This window comes from Mesoplodon densirostris, chromosome 13, assembly GCF_025265405.1.
Source record: "Mesoplodon densirostris isolate mMesDen1 chromosome 13, mMesDen1 primary haplotype, whole genome shotgun sequence".
NCBI lineage: Eukaryota > Metazoa > Chordata > Mammalia > Artiodactyla > Ziphiidae > Mesoplodon > Mesoplodon densirostris.
Window position 1 is genome coordinate 24172844 of NC_082673.1, and position 22505 is coordinate 24195348.

Here is a 22505-nt window from a genome sequence, read left to right on the forward strand (position 1 = left end):
TCAACAATTCTATGCTTCAGCTTGGTCATTGGTACAGATAAAAGTATTTAAGGGTATTTAACTCACTGCAGTTGTTTTGGAGATCCAATGAGCTAATACAACTAAATACATATAGAATTGAGTCTGAGAAATTGCACGTTTGTATTGTTATAGGTTATTATTTTATTACGTTTGTTCTTTATGATTGCCTGTCTAATTCATATGAAATTTATCTTCATTTATGGTATAAATTGAGAGTCCCATTTTATGTTATTCTTCATATGGAAAACCAATTGTCCCCCTTTTTTTTTTTTTTTTTTTTTTTTTGCGGTACGCGGGCCTCTCACTGTTGTGGCCTCTCCCGTTGCGGAGCACAGGCTCCGGATGCGCAGGCTCAGCGGCCATGGCTCACGGGCCTAGCCGCTCCGCGGCATGTGGGATCTTCCCAGACCAGGGCACAAACCCGTGTCCCCCGCATCGGCAGGCGGACTCCCAACCACTACGCCACCAGGGAAGCCCTGTCCCCAAATTTTTGTTTATACTCTTTCAATGGTTTCTCTTGTCTCCTAGAATCACAGGGCAATTCCTTATCTTAATCTACTCAGTTGCATGGGCTCTCACCCCACCTTTTCAGACTTCCCTTTTTACCACTCTCCATTGCTGTGCTATAGCCACCCTAGCCTCCTTTGTGGTCCTGGAATGTACCAGCCTCTTTTCCTCCCCAGGGCCTTTGCATTTGCTATTTTCTTTTCCTGGAATGTTTTCTTCCCAAATTTTGTATGGCTGCTCCTGGTCATTCAGGTCTTCCCTGTCCACTTAAGATAAAACATGTCATCCCTTCCCACTCCCCCCACCATTCACCCCCAAACCACTACTTTCTATTTCATTTTATTTACTTTATTCCATCTTATTTATTTCATTCACCACATTTATGATCTGGAATTTGTTTTGATAAATCATTCTTTTCTTCCTTCACTGGAACATAAGCTTCATTGGAACAGTAATTCTTGTCTGTTTTATGTACTTTGGTAGCCTCAGAATCTAGAATAGTGCCTAGGAAATAGTAGGTACTTAATAATTACCTTAACAGGAAGTCTCTCCTTTTCTCCCGAACAAAACAGGCTTGCTTTTTAGAAGGATAATCCTGGTGACACTATGGAAGTTGGTTTGTCCCATGCCTGGAACCCTCTCTTTCTGGCTTATCCTTTCAGTCTCACCCTAACTATAGCCAGTTCCCAGAGGCCTTTCTGGACCCTGGTATCTAACAAGGATCTCCAGAGACTTGCTGCAACCAGCTGAGATACTGAGATAGTGAACACCCTGAGAATTTAAATGTGCATGTCAGGCATTTAAAGGTAAGCCCTGGGGCTGTCAGAAGGTGAGCTCCGATGAGGCAGGAGTTCGTCTTTCTTCTATGCTGCTTCTCAGAGCCTGGCCCTTAGTAAGTGCTCAGTAAATATTTATGGACTGAATCAATAAGTGGTTTTTCTGTGGTTTCCTTTGTTTTCCTGTTAGCTTGTTTCTCTACTTTGATGTTGTAATTAGTATTTTTTTTTGTTTTGGACTTGAACATTTAAAGCGGTTTGCTTTGAATGCCTTGTCTGGTTTAGAAGACAACTCTGCCAGGTTGTGGTGCTGTTTATCTACATGTCAGATGTTTCCCCTCCTCCGCTGGCCATCAGTTTTGGAGCTGGTTTCACTTAGAGGACATCCCTACCTTGTCACTCTACCATCTCTTCAGAAATTCACAGTCACAGAGAGCCTTTTGGGAGGAGAAGAGCTCAAGTATAAAATCCTAAGAGTTTTATAAACACTAGTCTAAGAGAGGTTCATAGGATTATGGATGATAGAGAGGTATGAGAATTCAAATCAGATCAGACATTTATTCAATGCTTGCTGTGTGCAGGAAACTGTGGTATATGCCACGGGGAACACTTAGAAGTTAAACCGTGCCTCAAAGGGCAAGGGGGGCAGCTGGGAAAGATGCTCTCTGCTCCAGAATGATCACATTTGAGACGACATCAGGACACACAGATGGAGAAATCTTGGAAACAAATGTGATGCCTGGTAAACAGTTGGCTCTGGAGCCCTCAAGGTCCAGCCTTGAGATTTTAAGAATCATCTTAGATGAGAGCAAATATTCAGATTGGTGACTTTAAGGGACAGTAATGTCCTGTGTCATTAAAAAAATTAAAAACAATCATAGTGCAGTTTCACGGAGGTAGAAAGGTAGACTGATGAACGATTTTTAACACTAGCAAACAAGGGTGGAGTGTGTCTGGCTCAACTTAACTAGGGTCTCAGAATTTTCCAGTCCCCTTTATGAACACACGTCCTAGAATTGGCAGCCCACCTCCGGCAGAACTGCCAAAACTACTCCATTCCATAAGTGACTGAACATCGACCAAGTTGCTGAGCCCCAGAAAGTCAGTTTCCCCAGGTAGCCCAGGTGGGAAACCTGATTCTGTGATCCAAAGACTCAGGACAAACTTTTAACTGAGAGCCTCAGCACACAGAATGGAGTTGGGCCGGACAGCTCTGGGAAAGGAGAGGAAATTCCCCCACGTGGTGAGAAATGAAGGAGGAGTTTGAAACCGAGATGGTCTGGCTCTTCCTGCTTTTTCCTGGAGGTTGCCATCGTTACTTTGCATCATGTGCGAGAAAGCAAAGCCCCAGGGTGAGCTCAGACTCAGACATGGGGCATGGGTTTGCAATGTCCATCAGGAGAGTCAAGGGTGCGTTAGGGTAATTTGGGCTCAAGACTGTGACAGGCAGCAAACTCCTTAAACCGTCAATAGTCTAGGAGTAAGTGAGGATAGTAACCTACTGTACAGGGAGGCATTGGTTCCTTAGAAATAAGCAGGTCAGTCTAGGGCAAATTTGGAACAAGGTAAGTACTTATAACTGCACAGATGCGACGGGGCCGAAGAAGGGAGCATGGGAAAGGCCCGGGGGGTGGGTGTCAGGTCCAGGGGGTCTTATAACAGGAAATTTGTGGGTTTGGGGGTATCCTGGAGTTGAGGGGCACAAACACAAATGATGCAGGAGCATGCCAAAGAGACCCCTCCCTCACTTCACCTTTTGGCCTCCAGGTCTGTCTTTGGTGATTAGGAAAGGGGCAACCAGGGTCAGATGCTGACCAAAGCCATTTGCTCTGAGACCTCCTGCTGGGTTACACCCCTCTCTGCCCTCAAGCAGGTGGGCTCTCCTCATGGCCTGGGGCATTATTTGCTCTCGGCTTGCATTTCTTCACAGGAATGGCTGGCCCTGTGGGTAGATGTCACCAACATTTTCCCAGGCTTGTGAAAAGGGTCTGTTAGCATTTACAGAGCATTTAGCATCTTCCAATGCCATGCTCAGTACCTCACTGGGGATGACCAAGACGACCTTGTTAGTAGGTTCTACACTATGATCCCTCACTTCTTAGGTGGAAACAGGGGCACAGAGAAGTCCCACAGCTTCCTCAAAGTCACCACAGGGGTGGGACTCAAACTCAGGTCCTTTTCTGCAGAGTCTGTGACTCTAATCACTCCACTGCACAGCCTGCTCATCAGGCACGACCTCCTTCCTGCCAGGTGGTGAGTTGGTTGTTAAAACCCTCAAACCCTGGTGATGCCCTAAGGGCATGTAAATGAGCCATTCTTGATCTTCCCAAATAGTAAATGAATTTTAACAAGGTTTTATGTAAAACTGAACTTTATTGCAATTAAAAAAGAACAAAGACAAGTTGATAAGTGCCTTTAATTACAATGTACCTGCTATTTACATGTAATTATACTTTTATATACAGCTTGAGTAAGGTTCATTACATGTAAACTATAAGATAGGACAAGTTGAACTCCAGCCTTTTGGGAACATTCAGCATAGAAATACTATGGGCAGAAATACACAGAAAACAAATATCCATTTCAGTTCCTTAGGTACCATTACTGGATAAATGATCAAGATCTGGCCACAGAAGAGAATTGTAAATATGCATCAAGTTGAAACTTATTCTTAACATGACTAACAGTATTGCCATTATTTAAACCTTAAACATAATTAATAATTGGATCATTAAAAACAACACAATTTCAACTTATATAGCACCTTTCTTACAGAATTCAAAGCATTTGTATTTATATTGTCTCATTTGTCCCCATAACATCCCTATGAGGTAGGCAATGGTTGGTATCATTATCCCCATTTTGTAGATGGAGAAACTGAGGCACAGAGTAGTTAATCATTTGCTCAAGGTCACACAGTAAAGTCAATGCTGGAACGGGGACCACAGAGCCATGAGTTCATCTCCAAAACCAATGCTTCTCTTTAAACTAAATTGTCCCCTCTGAGAATTTAATTCAATACTTCAATTCATTTTTCCAAGACATAAAAACGTGCATTTTTTCTCCCATAAAAATTGTTGAAATACTATAGGCAACAAACAAACACTCGGCGGCAGATGTTAGACTGATGCTATGTTCTTCTAGAAAGAGTTTACGGAAGTCTCTTGTTGGTTTTGTTTTTTCATTACTAGGAGTTTCCCCAGTTTTTAAAAAAAGTTAGAATGAAATATACTTGAAAGAATGCACCTAGTTACCTACAAATTATAGCTTTAGTAGCCATATTATGCCATGCACAAACCAGGTTTATTCCTGAGTTTACAAAGAAGAAAATACCTAAACAATAATTTAAGTCTTTGAGATATTCTTTCTCAATCTTATATACATTTACGGTGTGCTTCTCAGGAGACTCAGAGTGGTAGGTAGGGCATTGGAATAAAATATTTTCCAGAGTCACACACACAGGGGCAGGAAGTCTTTCCCACATCACTTAGTTCAAATTTTACTTCTAATTCCTGCCCTACCCACCCCCTGAGAATCAAATATGTAGTTGGTACTCAGAAAAAAATAAAGAAAAAATTTTAAAAAGTGTCAAAATTCTGAGGCATACAGGACTCTTTCAAACGCCTGTTGACGTGGATGTAAAATTCAACTTTCCCAACTTGTTCCGCGAGCTTCTCCCTGAAAGCAAAGCACTGCTGATGGTGCCACCAAATCTCCAGGACATCAGGAGGCAGCCGTGGAGTAGCCCACAGGAGTTAAGTTTCGAGCATGGCTCCAGGAAAAACAGAGAAGCTTATATTTAAAAAAATGAATGCGATAAAAGCAAGCACACTTACTGGATGGGTCATGATCATCATGTCAGGTTCATCTATGGGTTTGACATTAAAAATACATAAAAAACTTGTCAAAGGAATGTTCAAAGACCGACTCAGGCTTTTGGTTCTAGTCTCTTCGCCTAGGGAAAGGCACTGCTGTCTGTCAGGGAAGCCTTTACTACCTAAATGAGGAGCTAAAATTACATTTCTTTTTCTCCTTAAGCTTAAAAAAGGAAAAGGAAAGAGTTTGTTTACACTCATGGTTTCCCACTTGTTGAGTTAAAAAACAAACAGAACAAAATAAAATAAAACCAGACGTTGCAACAAGTCGGTTCTGAAAGGCAGGCTCCAGGAGCCAAGACTGGTCTCTCTGTTTTAGCCTTAACTGTCCTGTGAAGTGTGCCTAACTGGTATACTAGATAGGCTTTTTTTTGTTTTTGTTTTTGTTTTGTTTTGTTTGAGGTATGCGGGCCTCTCACTGCTGTGGCCTCTCCCGTTGCGGGACGCGCAGGCTCAGTGGCCATGGCTCACGGGCCCAGCCGCTCCGCGGCATGTGGGATCTTCCTGAACTGGGGCATGAACCCATGTCCCCTGCATCAGCAGGCGGACTCTCAACCACTGCGCCACCAGGGAAGCCCTAGATAGGCTTTTAAGAATTAAATGTATAATGAGAATGAACAGATATCTGTTCTGTTAATTTGGAAAAAATATTACACTCTAGAATACCCATTTAAATAAGCTATGATGAGAGTGAAGGTTAAAAAAATCAAAACTAAACACATCCTGGATCCTCAGGTGTGCAGAACGTGAGACCCTCAGCCACTGGATCACCTAACATCACCAAACATCAGGGATTTTGCCTGTAAATGGCCAAGTGATGTTCAACATCTGGTAACTCCAGAGTTAGATGCTTGAACATTCTCCTCATTTCCTTGAGACCTGGAGAGGAGCTTAAACTAGTTATAACTCACATAACTCATAAGCACTATTTCTCAGGGGATGGGGTGCAATAGCTACATGGCTAAGAAATGTTACACATAATTTACTTTAGAAGTGATTAATTCTTACAGGAAAGAGGGTTTTTTTTGTTTTGTTTTTTTTCCTCTCAAAATAATCAGTGCCCTTCTACTTTATGGGTAGCTATTGGTCTGCTGTTCCAGGGATTTCCCTCCAATCTCAATACCTTGTAGGGGATCCATGAGCTTACCTGGTTAGAGCACAGTGCTCATTTTTCTGCATTTGTGAGACTGAGTCCTCAACAGAATTTTTAAAAAATTCTTCTCCATGGCTCCTTAGTGCCAACCATTCTCAAGAAAGATGTGGGCAAGAGTGTACCTGGTTTAGCAAAGTTCATGGCAAATAACACCCAGCATCTCCTTCCCCAGGTGGATCTGTGCCTTATCGAGACAGCCCATGATGCTGGAAAATGTGAGCTGGGCAGAGCTGTCTTCGTGCCAGGAGGTGCTGGGAAACAGTTTCCATGCTGCCAGACCGGGTCTGTGATACTGAAGATTGTAATTGGTATTCGAAAAGAGGGAATGGAATGTCCTGGGAGTAGCAGACACAGAGGGGCCGGGGTGGTGCTATGCAAGGTGACAGAAGGTTTAAACATTCACAGTACTGAAAACAACTTTCCCACTCTTTTGTGAATTGGACAATTTGACCATTACAAAGAACTGTTTGAGACAATGAGTCACAATGATGTTAACTGTCATGAATTACTTTTTTTTTGCGGTACGCAGGCCTCTCACTGTTGTGGCCTCTCCCGTTGTGGAGCACAGGCTCCGGACGCGCAGGCTCAGCGGCCATGGCTCATGGGCCCAGCCGCTCCGCGGCATGTGGGATCTTCCCGGACTGGGGCACGAACCCGTGTCCCCTGCATCGGCAGGCGGACTCTCAACCACTGCGCCACCAGGGAAGCCCATGTCATGAATTACTTTTGAGTAACAGGAGTACTTTGAAAATGACTGGGACCACCTAACAGATAATATGTCACTTTTTTGGGGAACTATTTTTATGAGGAAAAAAAATGCACGCACAGTGAAATGCAAATTCCTATTTGTTTAGTTATATTTCAAACTCCCCCTGAAAACATGAGGTGTGTTAATACCATGCAATATTTAAGAGGTAATGACATTAAAATATTTTACTGTTGCCAATTTAATATACAGAAGTCTGAGGAATGACAATTACCAACCTTTACAATCCATTACACAAGGTGATCTGAGACAGAGTACAATACATTTTTAAAAAACACCCATAGTATAGAAGTGGCGAGCAAAGAAAGGTCAAATCTAACTGCATTAAGATAAATGATTACCAAACTGAATGCTTTTAAAAAAATTGCCCTTTTTAAGGGAAAATTGTATTTCTCATTTCATCTGGCATTAAGAAAAATCTGAACTACTATTTCCTAGTTAAATAAAAGAAGAACCTGGAAAAACAATGAAATACTTTATAAATATCAGAGACTGGATGTAAATACAACTTTAAAATGAGCAGTAGGTAAAAAAAAAAAAAAACCTTTATGAATGCTTGTTCTCTTCTGGACCATGATTTTATTTAATTTACTTTGGTGATTCCAGATGAAGACTCTAATTGAACAGTTTCTGGATTGATCTCTAGTCAAACACTTTCTAAGTGTATACAACTCATCTAATGATACTGTCAGGAATAATGTATTTAAGAAAAGGTACAACACAGAGCAAGAAAATACTACTACAGGACAAGAAATTTAGACTTCACTGCAAATAAAGCCATATTTGATATTACAGACACATGTTCCTACTTTCACATCAGTCACTTATTAACACCAAACATTACACTTTAACTTTTCCCAGTTACACAGTACAATAAGCCTGTCAAGATTTCCAGGAAATAACCATTGGTACCTACTGTGCTTCCCGCAGCCAAAGCTAAGCTAGCTGGGTACCAGAAATCAACGCTTTCAGAAGAATGGCATCACTAGAACACATGGACTCATGGCAGCTATTACAAGGAGCATTTACTCATTTACAAAATCCTAAGTCAGTCTTGAACTGAGGCTCTGGGATTCTAACCATGTTACATCACCATCTCAGAGTGGCTCTTCTGCATATCATCCTCCACCACTGCCTGTTGATTCTGTGCTAAAATCTCACGGTTTTTGAAGACAGTGAAATAAAATGCCCTCATGTAGGGCTTCCCTGGTGGCGCAGTGGTTGAGAATCTGCCTGCCACTGCAGGGGACATGGGTTCGAGCCCTGGTCTGGGAAGATCCCACGTACCGCGGAGCAACTGGGCCCGTGAGCCACAATTACTGAGCCTGCACGCCTGGAGCCTGTGCTCTGCAACGGGAGAGGCCGCGATAGTGAGAGGCCCGCGCACTGCGATGAAGAGTGGCCCCCGCCTGCCACAACTAGAGAAAGCCCATGCACAGAAATGAAGACCCAACACAGCCATAAATAAATAAATAAGTAAAAAACAAAAAATGCCCTCATGTAATAACGGGTCCCTGCTTCCGCCCCCTGGTGGGCAGGTTACCTGGCCATGGCGCCATCCTGGCTCACGGGGCTCTCGTTGCCTTCGGCCAAATCTGTCCTCAAACGCCTGTCTGAAGAGGACACCTATTTTCATTTCCTTTGGTCAGGTTGAATATGTAGGGAGTCGCATGAATAAAACTATTTAAACGTACCACTGTTTTTCAGCTAAGAGAATGATGGACCTAATTTAAAATCTGAATTCATTAACTAGAAAAATTCAATGAGGGCAACTTAAGATGGTTTTCCTGTAGTTACCAAATGAAAATGATTGGAGAACTGTTTCTTCTATTCTGGTTTTATGACAATAGTCATTACACTAGTAGGATAAACACTCAAAATAAATGACAGGATGTATCCTAATTAATTAAGCACCAGAGCGACTTTATATATATACGTGTGTATATATGGATGTGTGTATCATATATATATATATATATATATAATATACAACATCATATATATACAACATATATATTTTTTGTATAGTTCCTGATAAAAGTAAGTAAATGCTCTAATTTGAAAAATGAAAATCAAATATGAGAAACAGATCTAGTGACAGGCTGAGGTTAAATTTCAGTTCTTTGTGTTTACTTATTGTTAATTTAGCACTCAATTAGAATTAACTCTTGGATTTTAAGGGCAGAGAAATCAGTAATTAGCCTTTTTCCCACAAAGAGTGGTACCCTCAAAAGCTTTAATAGCCCTAATGATGTAATTTAATGCAGGGCAGGAAAAAAAATTGTGACAGACATATTTGCAAAAATTACTTTCTTCTAGAATTTAAAATTTCCTCAAACATTTCACATAAAACAGGTTACACTTCCCTGCTGACAATGTTTGAGAAATAGTAAAAGCAGGACAAAAAAATTCTTTAAAACTTTCAAAATATGTGAATAAAAACAAAGAACCTACTTTTAGGCAAGATAGGTTTATAATTCTGATTTATAAGATGAAAAAAATTTCCTAAAACTTATTTTTATCTTTTTGTATAAATTTCACCTACCTAGGTTATTATAGTTGAATGCATACATAATATGGGTGTCAAAATTTTAAAGATATAGTAAACTCTTTTTTATAATATCCTTTCATATATTTAAACTATGTAGCATTTAATTCAAGATGAAATTTTTTTTAAAAGAAGCCATAGGCTTCCAACTCAAAGATTCTAGCACAAACTTTCAACAACTAAAGTAAAAAGTGATGACGTTTATGAAATACTGTACTTTAGGGTCCAAACAGTGATGCTACATCAATAAATATACTTCAGTAAGTTACCCAGTGTTCTAAAGAGCAGAGCCATCTTCTGAAGTTTATTCTGCTTCTCCCTCCCCCCCGACACTCATGGACTGTGCTATCACTTATTCTTTTAGGATTTGTTCTGGAGGGCCTTAGAGTTCCTTTTTTTTTTTTTTTTTTTTGCGGTACGCGGGCCTCTCACTGTTGTGGCCTCTCCCGTTGCGGAGCACAGGCTGCGGACGCGCAGGCTCAGCGGCCATGGCTCATGGGCCCAGCCGCTCTGTGGCATGTGGGATCGTCCCGGACCGGGGAACGAACCCGTGTCCCCTGCATTGGCAGGCGGACTCTCAACCACTGCTCCACCAGGGAAGCCCTAGAGTTCCTTTTACTACTTTACATCACAACTTATTCTTAGCACAGGTTTTCAAGTCAAGAGAGATATTTCATTGCATACTTTATGGCCATAAGGCATAGCCTTGGTTTTGAAACTTCTGGGGGAATTCTGATAATGAAATTTCAAGATGATATGCCTATTTATAAAGAGCTTCTCTACCTAGAAATGGTTTTACCCTTTAGAGATCATACCCACTACCCTGGCAATAAGTAAGACATCATGAATTACAACTTTTGAGCAGTCAGGGGCTCATAAGGGACAAGCCTGCAGCATGCACAATGTTAGGTGTGCAGTGTGACATGGCTGTCCCCAGGTACAAAGCAACCCCACAAAGTCAAGATTGTCGGGTCAAACTCATTTATACTAAGCAATGAGACTCACTGGGCGAACCCGTGCTTCCAAAGGATGTGAATTCAGAGCGCACGGGGCCTTGCACCTTCCTGATAAACCTCTCCCTAATCCAAGGTTATTCTGCCGTGATCTTTTGATCAAAGATGATTGTGCTTATACACATGAAGTCTTCATGGGAGAGACCAGGCCGACTGAAAAATAACGACAACCAATCAATTTACCCCAACCGAGCTACTTTACAATTTCAGAAACATATTACAGAGCAGTCACAAAATCAAGCTATGAATGCAAGGAATGAAAAAAACATGCCCGGGAGCTGGTCCCTACAATTTTCAAGATGCTTCATCCTCCCAATTGCATTCTTTATCATAATGAGGGAAAACAGCAAGATTATTCAATCTGAAAAGTCACAGATGTCACAGCAGTACAGAATAATTGCCTCTTTTTATTTTTCTTTAGCAGTGTAGTAAAAGCTCCTTTTCTGTAGCCCACACTGCATAATAGCACTTCAACCAGGTTCATTTTAAAATGAAAAGTGAACAAGCTTCCCAATGTCGGCCTTATAAAATCTAGAGAGATGATTAAATTCAAACCAGGCTGAGCTCTCAATCTGAGTTATTTCAGCAACTGATTTTTGTAAAATGAAGGGGAAAAAAAAGTCCCAATAGGCAATTTACATTTGCAAGCACCAGGCTGCAGAATTCATCACCTTTTTCTTAAAAAAGTAGCGAAAACTTAATGAAATTATAATACCTTCTTGAGGTTAATTGTTCACAGTCATCCTTAGTCATACCTTGTTCCTTCTTCTATTTTTACCATGTCAAATATTTCAGTACTTCCCACCACAAACCATTGAAAATGATCATTTATGTTTATTCCACTTATTTCTCCAGTGAGCCAGATGATTTGACCAGGAGCTCCAAGGACCATTTGAAAAGTCAAGTCTTTAAAAACCTTCAGTGTTTTCAACACTTGCTTAGAAAAAAGGTAACAACTACTCATAATTATCCAGCTTATGTGCTTTATGGTGTCTTTTCAAAATGAGAATACAAATCATCGTACATCAAATCAAAATAGTTAATATACATTTTATCTGGCACTTTCTAGAAATTAGGCGTTAAACATAAAATACCTTATACATTTATATAACAAAAATAAATGTCTATATTTTTATCTCAGATAGATTACCTTAGGGGAGCAGTTCATGTATGACATCCCGCACGGCTGGTGTGGCAGCGGGGATCATCAGAAATACACATTCAAGTTCACAGCCCTTGGGAAATGGAAGCCGTGGCTGCCTTCCAAACATGTGGTCTGTGTCCCAACATAGAGATTAAGGCTCTCTGTTTTGGAGGAACGAGCTCTGGGCTAAAAGAAGTATGGAAGTACCACGATATTTATTGAAAATACTGAAAAGGCTCTGAAGAGTTTCAAATACTGGGGCAAAAACCATTTTGACTATAAAAATAAAATAAAGCATCTAACAATGACTTCAAGTACTTTGGGAGAGGCTGCTGACATGGACTGCCCGAATCAGAAGGAATGAAGAGCTAAGCAGCTCGAGGGGCATCTCCAATCCTATCCACTGGCCGGGCCCGGTGGTTCCCAGGGGCAGCTCCTTGAAGGGGACTGGGGAGCGGTAGGGAAGCAGCAAGGACAATTTCTGACCATCGAAAAACACCCACGTTGAAGGCAGAGGCCAGGCTGGTGGGAGACTATCCTTGGAATGAACCATTACAAATCGGAAGATTTCAAGGGGAAAAAAGCCATTCATTTTACCATTAGTAGCAGGCAGCAGAAAGGGGAGAGAGGGAGAGAAACCCAGCCCCTGGGAATGGCAGTGTTTCAGGCAGGTGAGATGTGGTTTGGGATGAGTGCTGTTCTTCCTTACTGTGTGGCTTTCTTCACAAAGAGGGTGAGACCACTGACAGCTGGGATCCTTCCAGAGGGTGTGGGTATAGGAGGGAGGTGTGCTTGGGTGTGCCAGTGCCCTGGCAGTAGGGTGTGTACCTTCACTGTTCCCCAAACTGAGAAGCGGTTTCGGCATCTCCGGTCATCTTCCTTTTCCGAAAGCAGCATATGAAGGGTGGTTGACACTGCTTCTTGTGCTCTGCAGCAGCACTGGCCCTGCCGGCTGGTCCTATGCTAGCTGGGTTGTCTTCCGGGCTGCTAGAGCCTGGTGAGGTCTCGGCATTGCTGCAGGTCCCCGATGCTCTCGTAGTCATTCTCCTTTGGGAAAAGGCCGTGGTGGCTGTTGGTCTCCGGTGCAGCCTTCTCTTCCTCTCTGTTTAGAGTCTGTATTGCTTCGTAATCTGGCTCGGGCTCCTCGCCGCTGGGCCTCCCTGCTGCTGGGCGAGTGCTGACGCTGTTGGGAATTTTCTCAAAGTCTTTAAGAGTGGCATAGAGATCGTTACAGGAAGAGGGTGACCTGGGAGCAGCTCCTTGGATGGAGGTGTAGGTGGACTCTGGTGCTTTAAGTGACTGTCCTGATTTGTTCCCTGGCTGTCCTTTTTTATGTACTGATGAATACATTGCCGAGATCTAGAAAACAAAGGGTGAAGTGAATAAGCAAGCTTCAAGCTTGATTTCTCCCTCCCCCTTTTTAGTGATAAGCTAGATTTTTAGGACTGTGTGTGTGTGTGTGTGTGTGTGTGTGTCCCTTTAAGACTTTATTGAGATATTATTTATTTATTGAGATATTATTGAGATATTATTTATTGAGAAATTATTGACACACAACACATATAAGTTTAAGGTGCGCAATAGGATGATTTGATACACATATTGTGAAATGATTACCACAATAAGGTTAGTTAACAACTCCATTACCGTAATTGCCGTTTTTTTTGGTGTGTAGTGATAACATTTAAGTTCTATTCTCTTAACAACTTTCAAGTATATAATACACTATTGTTAATTCTAGTCACCATGCTGTACATTATATTCCCAGAACTTATTATAGATGGAAGTTTGACCCCTTGACTGACATCTCCCCACTTCCCCCAGTCCCCAGCCTGTGGCAACCACCATTCTACTCTATGTCTATGAGTTTGGCTTTTTTAGATTCCACATATATGTGAGAACATACAGTATTTGTCTTTCTCTGTCTGACTTATTTGACTTAGCATAATGACCTCCAAGTCCATCTATGTTGCTGCAAATGGCAGGATTTTCTTCTCCTTTACGGCTGAATACTATTCCATTACGTACGTGTGTGTGTGTGTGTGTGTGTGTGTGTGTGTGTGTGTGTATAAAATTACATTTTCTTTATCCATTCATCCATTGATGGACACGTGGGTTGTTTCCATGACTTGGCTGTCGTGAATAATGCTGCAATGAACATGGGTGTACAGATATCTCTTCAAGATAGTGGTTTCACTTCCTTTGACTATATACCCAGAAATGGGTTCTTCATTATCTGTACTAATCCTGGAGTACGTAACTACAGGACAATTACATGTGTTATCTACAACTTTGTAAGTAGCATAGTTCTATGAAAACCAGGTCCTCTCTGGGTCTCCTGAGGGGTTTGAGGAGAACAGGTGGGGTGGGCAGCTCAAGACCCCCAGGACCTGACCACAGATCAGGTTTTATTTGGTTTCTTTATCAGAATGATATTTCACCTGCAAAAAGGTTTGACTGCTTTACAAAAAAGGGTAAAAAAAAAAGTATTAGACCAGTGATTCTCAAAAGGGTGCGATTCAAACCAGCAGCAGCAGGATCTGGACATTTATTGGAAAGGCAAACTCTGGGGCACCACCCCAGAACCACTGAGTCACAAACTCTGGTGGTGGGGGTCCCAGATGGGCTGATTCTGATGTCCACTAAAGTGTGAGAACCACTGAACTAGACTGTTTGATCCACGCTTCCTGCATCACAAAGATCTAAAGAGTAGTTTCTGGATTCTGGTTGGTCATATACCTATATCTGTCAGAATATCATTTTCCACTTTTTTGTTTTTAACTTCATTGCATACTATTGGTTAAATATACATTTACAGACGGGGCTACATTTTCTTCAGTGGGAAATCTCATTCTTATTTGAAACCAGCCAACTCAGAAATAAAACTAGGAGACAATCAACTTATGGGATGCTCTTTCCTATGGGAAGAGCAGCCTATTTTCCAGGTACACCTACACAGTCTCACTAATGTACCTCATGTAGCCACAAATATCAGGAGAGATTTCATTTTCTTTGATAGAAAAATGGATGATAGAGTAAATGGACTGATGAAGAGATTTGAGAGGTGTTGTTTTATTGTTAGAAATCATGTTTGGAAATAGGTAAGAATATCCTTCATTACCTGTATTTATCTTTGCCACAGCGATTGATTTATTCAAACACCCAGGAAATAAATGAACATACTTCCTGACAGATGCTTGGCTTTGCAAGTACAGGGAGAGATGTCCTGTTCTCACACATCTCACATACTGTGCAGGAAGCTTCCAGCTGGCCTCCAAAGCTTCTTAAGACACGCCTGCCGCATGTTAACTGGTCATTTGCATGAGGACTTTTCACTACAGGCTGGTGGCTCAGATTTGCCAGGCCTTGACAAGCCAAAGGTTTTGAGTCAGAGAAATAATCTTTGGGAAACTCTTGCCCTGTTGATCTGACCATTTTCAGGACTGTTAAATTAACATTCTCACCTTAGAGGTTTTAGTGAAAATGCTACTCTCAAAATGAAGAATTAGAATTTCTTTCCATTTAGGAAGAATTAAAAAAAAATCCTCTGCTTTTCATAGGGAGGTGCAAACATATGGAACTTTTTATTTATAAGGTGGTCCAAGCCAAAAATGTGGACAGATTATAAAGGGGTAAGTCATGGATGACAGTGATGAAGGGAACCAGCACCTAGATATTTATTCCTCACCTTCAGGGGTAACATCAGGAGGACAAACACACCTTTACCTGTGAGAGTAATAAGAGTTGACCCCTCACCACCATTTCTGTTTCTCTTCCCTACTTTCTTCCCCGTGGTCCCTGCCATTAATGCCCCCCACTCTTTGTAAGTACTTGGGTCTTCTTGGTCCTTATAGTTTGCCTGTTTGTTTGTTTTTTTAATTATAGGCTCTTTCATTAACTTACAACTTAATATTATCTCTGAGCATGAACCAAATGTGCAGAGGGTATCATTTGAAATTTGAACTCTTATCAACGTTTCTCAAGTCTTCTAATATTCCTTTTGAATATTTGTCTCCTATGACTATTATTTTTATTTTGTATATAAATAAAAGGTTTCTCTTCAAGCCCCCTTGCTATTTAGCTTTGCAATTTTTCTCTTTAAAATCTTTCATCATTATTATTCGGTCTATAAATTGTTATTATGTTCTCATAAATTACTCCATTTTCCCCATTTTTCTCCTTTTTATATTCAACCCTTCCCCCATCATTCTGTTAAATTGGGATAATAGTACTTAAAATTCAGGTCTCAGTTTCAGTCTGGACTGTCTGACATTATATTACATGAATATAAAAATAAATGATTTCCATATTTGTTTTTTCTAAATCTTCTTCCTAAAATGAATATACAGGAATCACCGTTCTTTATTCTATGTTAAACATTCATCAGTATAACCAGGTCCTATTTTCAAAAACCACAAACAAATGTAAGATAAGAAGAAAAGTAACTTAAAACTTTACTGCCTCAATTTATTTGAAAGGATTAGTTTCCAGATCTTTTATATTCTATTTTCTTTCCCTCCTTGTTTTTTTGGCCACACAGCTTGTGGGATCTTAGTTCCCTGATCAGGGATTGAACCTGTGCCTTTGGCAGTGAAAGCACAGAGTCCTAACCACTGGACCACCAGGGAATTCCCATATTTCTTATACCAAATGGGATGGCTCTGGGACAGTGAAAAGCGCTGGAGGAGGCAAAGGAGCTGCCACAGGCCCTGGTAGGAGGGTCCTGCCTTAGTCTCATGAGGGGACGAGGGCTCAGTAGAGATGGAGAGGGGTCGGGGGGTGCATGAAAGTTACTTTGGAGGGGGAACTGAAGGGACTTGTTCCTGACTGCCTCTGAGGACAGTGAGGAAAATGGGGTGTTAAGGATGACCCCAGGGTTTTGGCTTGTGCAACCAGGTGGATAGATGGCAGGTCCATTCCGTGGAGCAGGAAACATGGAGGGGGTTGGACAACATCACCTAAGGAAAGCACTTTTGCTCCTTCAGCTTTCAATGTGGGATTGTAGTCTAGCTTCATATTTTAATACTCAGAGTCCTATATGGGAGGTGATGTACCAGTATATGTACATCACTTTTGTACATGTACAAAATTTACTAAGCTAGGCATTCCAGAAAGAGGCTATATGTAGCTAGATAAATTAAGGTGTTCAGCTCTGAGTCTAGCTTGACATAATAACACAATAAATAGTGGCTTTTACAATTTTAATGCTCACTGAAAGTTTAACCAGTGAATCGTTAGCCCTGATGCTTGGGAGGATATATCATCCTTTCTTGCTGGTGGCCATGTCTGACTCTACTTCCAAGCTGGACGTGTACTTCCTGAAGTTCCCTGCTCTCAGCCTCCCAAATTCCTAAGCCCTTCTCCCTCTGTCTCCCAGCCTGGAGCAAATTCTCTACACCCACCTGCTCCAATTTCCTGTATTTTCCAACCCACTATTAACTTCCTCCTAAAGGGGACTTCCTGACCGATTAAAGCTCCCCCACTTAACATTTCTCTCTTCTCATTCCTCTTTTCTCCTCTCCCCTTTCTATTTCTGTCTGCTCCTTCTTCCCTACTGAGTCTTCTTTACTTAGCTGACCTGTTCATCTTGTCCTCCTCCTTGTCTTACCATCTGCCAGTCACTCTCTCTGAGCCATTATAAAGCCAACATCCGCAAACCCTGATCTCCAACCATATGCTTAAGAGTGTACTTTAGCTTTCTCAGATGAAGGGTAACATGACAGTGCATTTACTCAAGGAAGGAGGTGCTATTCTCTATTACATGAGCTTTCTGGTTATTTTAAAAACTAATAAAACTCACCTCTTCTTCTGTGAGAGTTGGGTCTTCTTCCCGGGACTTGTATGACAACGAACTAAATCTCTGTTAGAAGAAACATAAACCAAGAGAAGGGAGTTTGAAGTCAATAATCTAACCTTTCTTGTGCATATGCCTTGATCCATCTATCTACAAAGAGGTTTTCAAATGATTTTTGGAGAAGAAATGATTTTCTGCAAAGAAATTATATAAAGCACCTGAGGAATAAACACGTAAAAAGTATGTTTTTCCATACCCAGTAGCATTACACTTAGAGAAACTTCGTCTGATTTTTTATTTGAATCTGTAGGTACAAATAAGACGAACAGTTATGTAGACTACGGTTTCAATTCCTAATTGTCACTGAAGGATTGATCATCAGTGAAAGATGGAAAGACTGATGAAGAAAAAAACATGGTTTCTTTATCAAATGCCTGAATTTTATATGTCCACAGCTTGCCTGAGCCATCAGGAAGATCCTTAAGTCATCTGGAAACTTTTCACAGCTAGTGGAGAAATCAGCTCACGTTTTGTGGCTTGCTCCCTGCCTCATTTCTCAATGATTTTGGTTCCTGCTTCACTGATTCTGTCTCTACCGCATCTCCTGCCTGAATTCTTGCTGACTGCAACAAACACGGATCCTTCCAAGCCTGCACCACCTCCCTGACCTCCCTGCCCCGACCGTGTCCTCCCGCCAACCTCACTGCTCACTCTCTCAGCTACACCTCGGACTTCTCTTACCCTAAACAGACACCCCACCATCCCATCTCCTTGCAACCCCCTACAGACCAGCACTCCTTGATCAAGCTCACCCTTCCCATAACCCAGTTCCTACAATCCTGCAAAACTTTTCCCCATGTGTCGCTTCTCCTTGGCGTCCTTCCTTTCTGCCCTGTCAAACTCCACTGCCGTACTTTAAATACTCCACTCCCTTCCTGGTCACTGGTGAACTCATCCCTCAGGTGAGTCCTTAATGCTGCCCTGAATCCTTCTATCACCTGGTCCCTGGTCTCCTAGCTCCCTACTTCACGTCTTCCCCTCTCTTCCCAGACTCCCAACACCTCCTCACCCATCCTCATCCTTAGCTGAGGACCTTGAGAAAACTGAAGGAAACAAGAGAAATTTCTCTAAACTTTTACATCCCCCACCTGCCCCCAGTCTCTGCATTCATGGACCTGCCTTCCTGTCAGTTGCCACAGACGAACTTTCCATCCTTCTCCTTAAGGATCCCTTCCTCCTGTGCACTAGATCCTGACCCCTCACACCCACTCATGGATATAAGCTCCAGCATCTCTCCCATTTTGTCTATATCATCAGCTTTCCCCTCTCTGTGGAGTCAGCCCCATCCATGTAAAAATAGGCTATTTATTCTAAAAACAAAACCAATCCACGCTTCTTCCAGTTCTATTACTCCTCCCTTTATAGTAACACCTCTTAAGCGAGGTCTCTAAAAAAGTCACTCAAATCATTTGTCTCTTCCTATTCTCTCTCTAAACCCATTTCAGCCCAGTTTCTGCCTCTTCACTTCAGTGAAACTGCTCTTGTCAAGGACCCTGATGTCCACATGTAACTGATCTCACTTGACCCACCTGCTGCATCTGATACAGGGGTCACTCCTTCCTCCCTGCAAGTTTGCCCTTGGCTTCTAGGACACTGTACTTTCCTGTTTGTTCTCTCCTATTTTGCTCTCTTCTGCTGGTGCCTTTTCTTTCCTGGACCTGTGTCCTTGGAACCCTTCTAGTTCCCTTTCACACGTACTCATGCAGTGATGTCATCTGATGTCCGCTTTGAAAGCAAATTTCTGCTGCTGACTTCTAAATGTCCAAACCCAGCCCAGGCCCTTCCTCATAAACCTGCTCCTCCATCCAGCTGTTCTCTGACATCTTTACTTGTATGACCAATATCTATCTCAAACCACTATGTCCAGCCCTGAACACCCAAGTTGCCTCCCAAGTCTGCTCTGCCTACAGTCCTTTCTACTTCAGTTAATGGCAATTCCATCATTCCAGTGGCTCAGGCCGAACCCTGGACTCATTGCTTCCTTTCTTTCATCCACATCTGGTCTATCAACAAATCTCCTGGCTCTAGTTTAGTGTCTCCCGTTACTTCTGCTGCACCTGCCCTGATCCGAGCCACCTTGTCTCTTGTCTTGCTTATTAGAAGGGCTACCCAATTGGTCTCCTTGCTTCCATTCTTCATAGTGAATTTCAGCTCCATCAGAGGGATCCTTTCCAAACCCAGATGAAGCCATTGTTCCGCTCAAGGCTTTCGAGTGACCCCATTTTATTCAGATTATAAGCTGAGGCCATACAGGGTTGGGGCCCTGCTTACCTTTCTTCCTACTCCTCTTAAGTGTTGCTCTCCCCTCTCCAGCCACGCCCACCCCTTCCTCTTTCCTGGAGAGGCCGGGCCTGCTCTGGCCCCAGGACCTTCACACTGGCCATTCCCTCTGCTTCATTTACTCTGCCCCCCAAAATGTGTACCAACTCACTCTCTCACCTCCTTTAACATTTTGTTCAAATGCCCCTTCACAGCCAGGCATCCCCTGACCACTCTATTCACAATTGTGCTCCCACCCAACTTTCCCAATCCCCCGGATTCTGTTCTAATGTTTTCCTTTAAACTTTAAAGCCTTCTAAGATACCACATACTTTACTGACATACGTATTTATGTCTCTATCTCCTTACTCAAATGTAAGCTCCACGGGGGCAGAGATTTTTGTTCATTTATATGTTTTGTTCACTAGTGTATTCCCAGCGCCTGTATCATGTGGCTTATAGTAGGTGCTCATTAAAATCTTTTTGCAAATAAATGCATGAATATTAAACATTTCAAGTTCTCCCAATCACTTAAAGTTAGGATGGTTTATATGGAGATGATGGATTATTCATTCCTGTATTACTATAGAAAGGTAATCTGCTGCCCAGATGGATATTTCCAGTGTCTAGTGTGACATCTGGAGAATTGCTTACTTAGCAGTGGTTAGACAGTCAACTCTCTTATCTTTCAAATGCTTGTAAGTAAAGAAGTTTTAACTGCTTTAGGCAGCATAAATTAAATGTCACATTAGTTTTATTATCTTTAGTTATACAAAGGGCAAAAAATTAGGTTGCATTTTTGCATTTTACAAATATATTCATAAATACTTTACTGAGGCTCTCAATAGCTCACTTTATGGGTAAAACGAAAAGCTGAAATGCATTCAGAGAACACTACACAGAATGACTCCTTGGTATAAGCTATATAACCCTAGCGAGGCCTCCCCTTTTGATCATGAACGCCACAAGTTTTTCAAGACTGCTATTGACTGACTAGTCCCTCCTTGGCCTTCCTACCAAAACTTGAGAAGAGAACCCTATTTTTTTTCTCTGCAGAGAATGGAAATTACATATCAGTTGCCTAAAGAAGGTAGGGCCTAGTTTAAATCCCAAGGAAATGCTGACAGCTGGAGATGTGAATCCCAAGCTATTGTGGCTCAGACATCAGCTTATGAGACACCCACGGAGAAGGCTCGGGGATTGTTAGTACATTTTAGAGCTCTGTTGAATAGTTACACTTAAGAGCTACAGGTTATTATTTAGAAATTGTCACAAAATAAAATCTCTTACTTGATTCATATAAATGTCTATACATAATCAGATATGCCCAGTGGCACCTGTGAATTGGTCCCCACTGCCTGTTCCTGTGCTCTGATTTCTGGGACCCGGGAAGGGGGGAGATCACCCCAACTGCCTGGGGTGGTAACAAGTGGAAGAGGCTAAATGGGTGGCAAAGAGTCTCGTCTTTCCAGTTCTTGGTCTTCAAAATGAAGAAAATAATACTTGCCCCCATTAGACATGATGCAAAAACTGGAAAATATCCAAGGAAGGTGCCAAGAGAGAAATATTTTGTGAATATGAGCTTTCAGTATTTTATTACTTGGAGGGGGAAAAAAAGTCAAACACAGCTTCCACTAAAACAGCTTCCACCATTCAATGCACGTGAAGGCGCTAGCATGTATTCCGTAGAACAACGTGCAAGCAAAAGCCCCGGGATCAGCTAGACGCCCGATTGTGACAAAAGCTCTGAAACCAATGTGCCGGAGCCCACCTTGTTGGTTTCACTGGTCCCCTCGGCGGCCCCTTCTCCTGCTTTACTCTCTGCCTGTTCCTGAAGGTTTTCATTTTCATCCAGAAGTTTAATGGGGACAGGGGGTGGCGCCTCCTCTTCTGGATCGCATGGATTTCCAAGAATACTCTCTGCATTAGCACTTTGACGACACTTTTTGTTTCTGTCCACAGAGGCATATTCGGCAAAGTCTGTCTTGCCACTGGCCTGGGGCCCCGGAAGCTCTTTCACAGTGGAAGTTGACTTCGACCTGCTGCTGTGGCCTCCAGCTGAGTGGGCGGCGGCCGTCACCTCCTTAATTTCTTTCACAGTTTCATACAAGCAGTCCTCCACCATATTTTCTTGTGAGGCACTGTCCTTGAGCACTTCATACGGCCCCTCCGTCCCCAGACCCTGGTCCCCGTCCGCGCTTTCTCCATTGAGCGTCGTGTCCACTTCACTCTCAGGAGGAATTCTGGGCAGCTCCCGGCTCTGATGACATTTTGGCTTCCCTGTGCTGTCCTGGGAGTCCAGCAGATCTGAAGCTGAGGTCTGGACTTCCTCGTAATGCTGCGTGCAGGTCATGGTGCTGTCTTCTGAAAGAACTAAAGCAGTGGGAGTATTAAACGTGGAGAAAGACATAATTATTACATAATTTCTGACATAATTATTACATAATTTGACATAATTTTTACAGTGAATCAGATGATGTCAAGTTAGGTGAGATCAAGGTGCTGGCTTTTTATTTGACTTGAGGCTGTAAATTACAGATGTTTTGACTGTTAGTGGAAATTCTTATTTCAATCACAGTGTAAACTAAA

At 42.1% G+C, this 22505-nt stretch overlaps 1 protein-coding gene across 1 annotated transcript in view; it reads right to left on the reverse strand.

The window, feature by feature from the left end:
- Positions 1-10076: 10076 nt before the first annotated feature.
- The window catches only part of PAG1 (phosphoprotein membrane anchor with glycosphingolipid microdomains 1), a 134747-nt gene continuing 122318 nt past the window's right edge, over positions 10077-22505 (reverse strand). Inside the window, exons 7-9 of the mRNA XM_060116250.1 lie at positions 21688-22289; positions 17604-17663; positions 10077-13162 (exon numbers count right to left, since the gene is read on the reverse strand). Coding sequence (XP_059972233.1) covers positions 12791-13162; positions 17604-17663; positions 21688-22289 — 1034 coding nt within the window. The 3' untranslated portion in view covers positions 10077-12790. The remainder of the gene's footprint in view (positions 13163-17603; positions 17664-21687; positions 22290-22505) is intronic.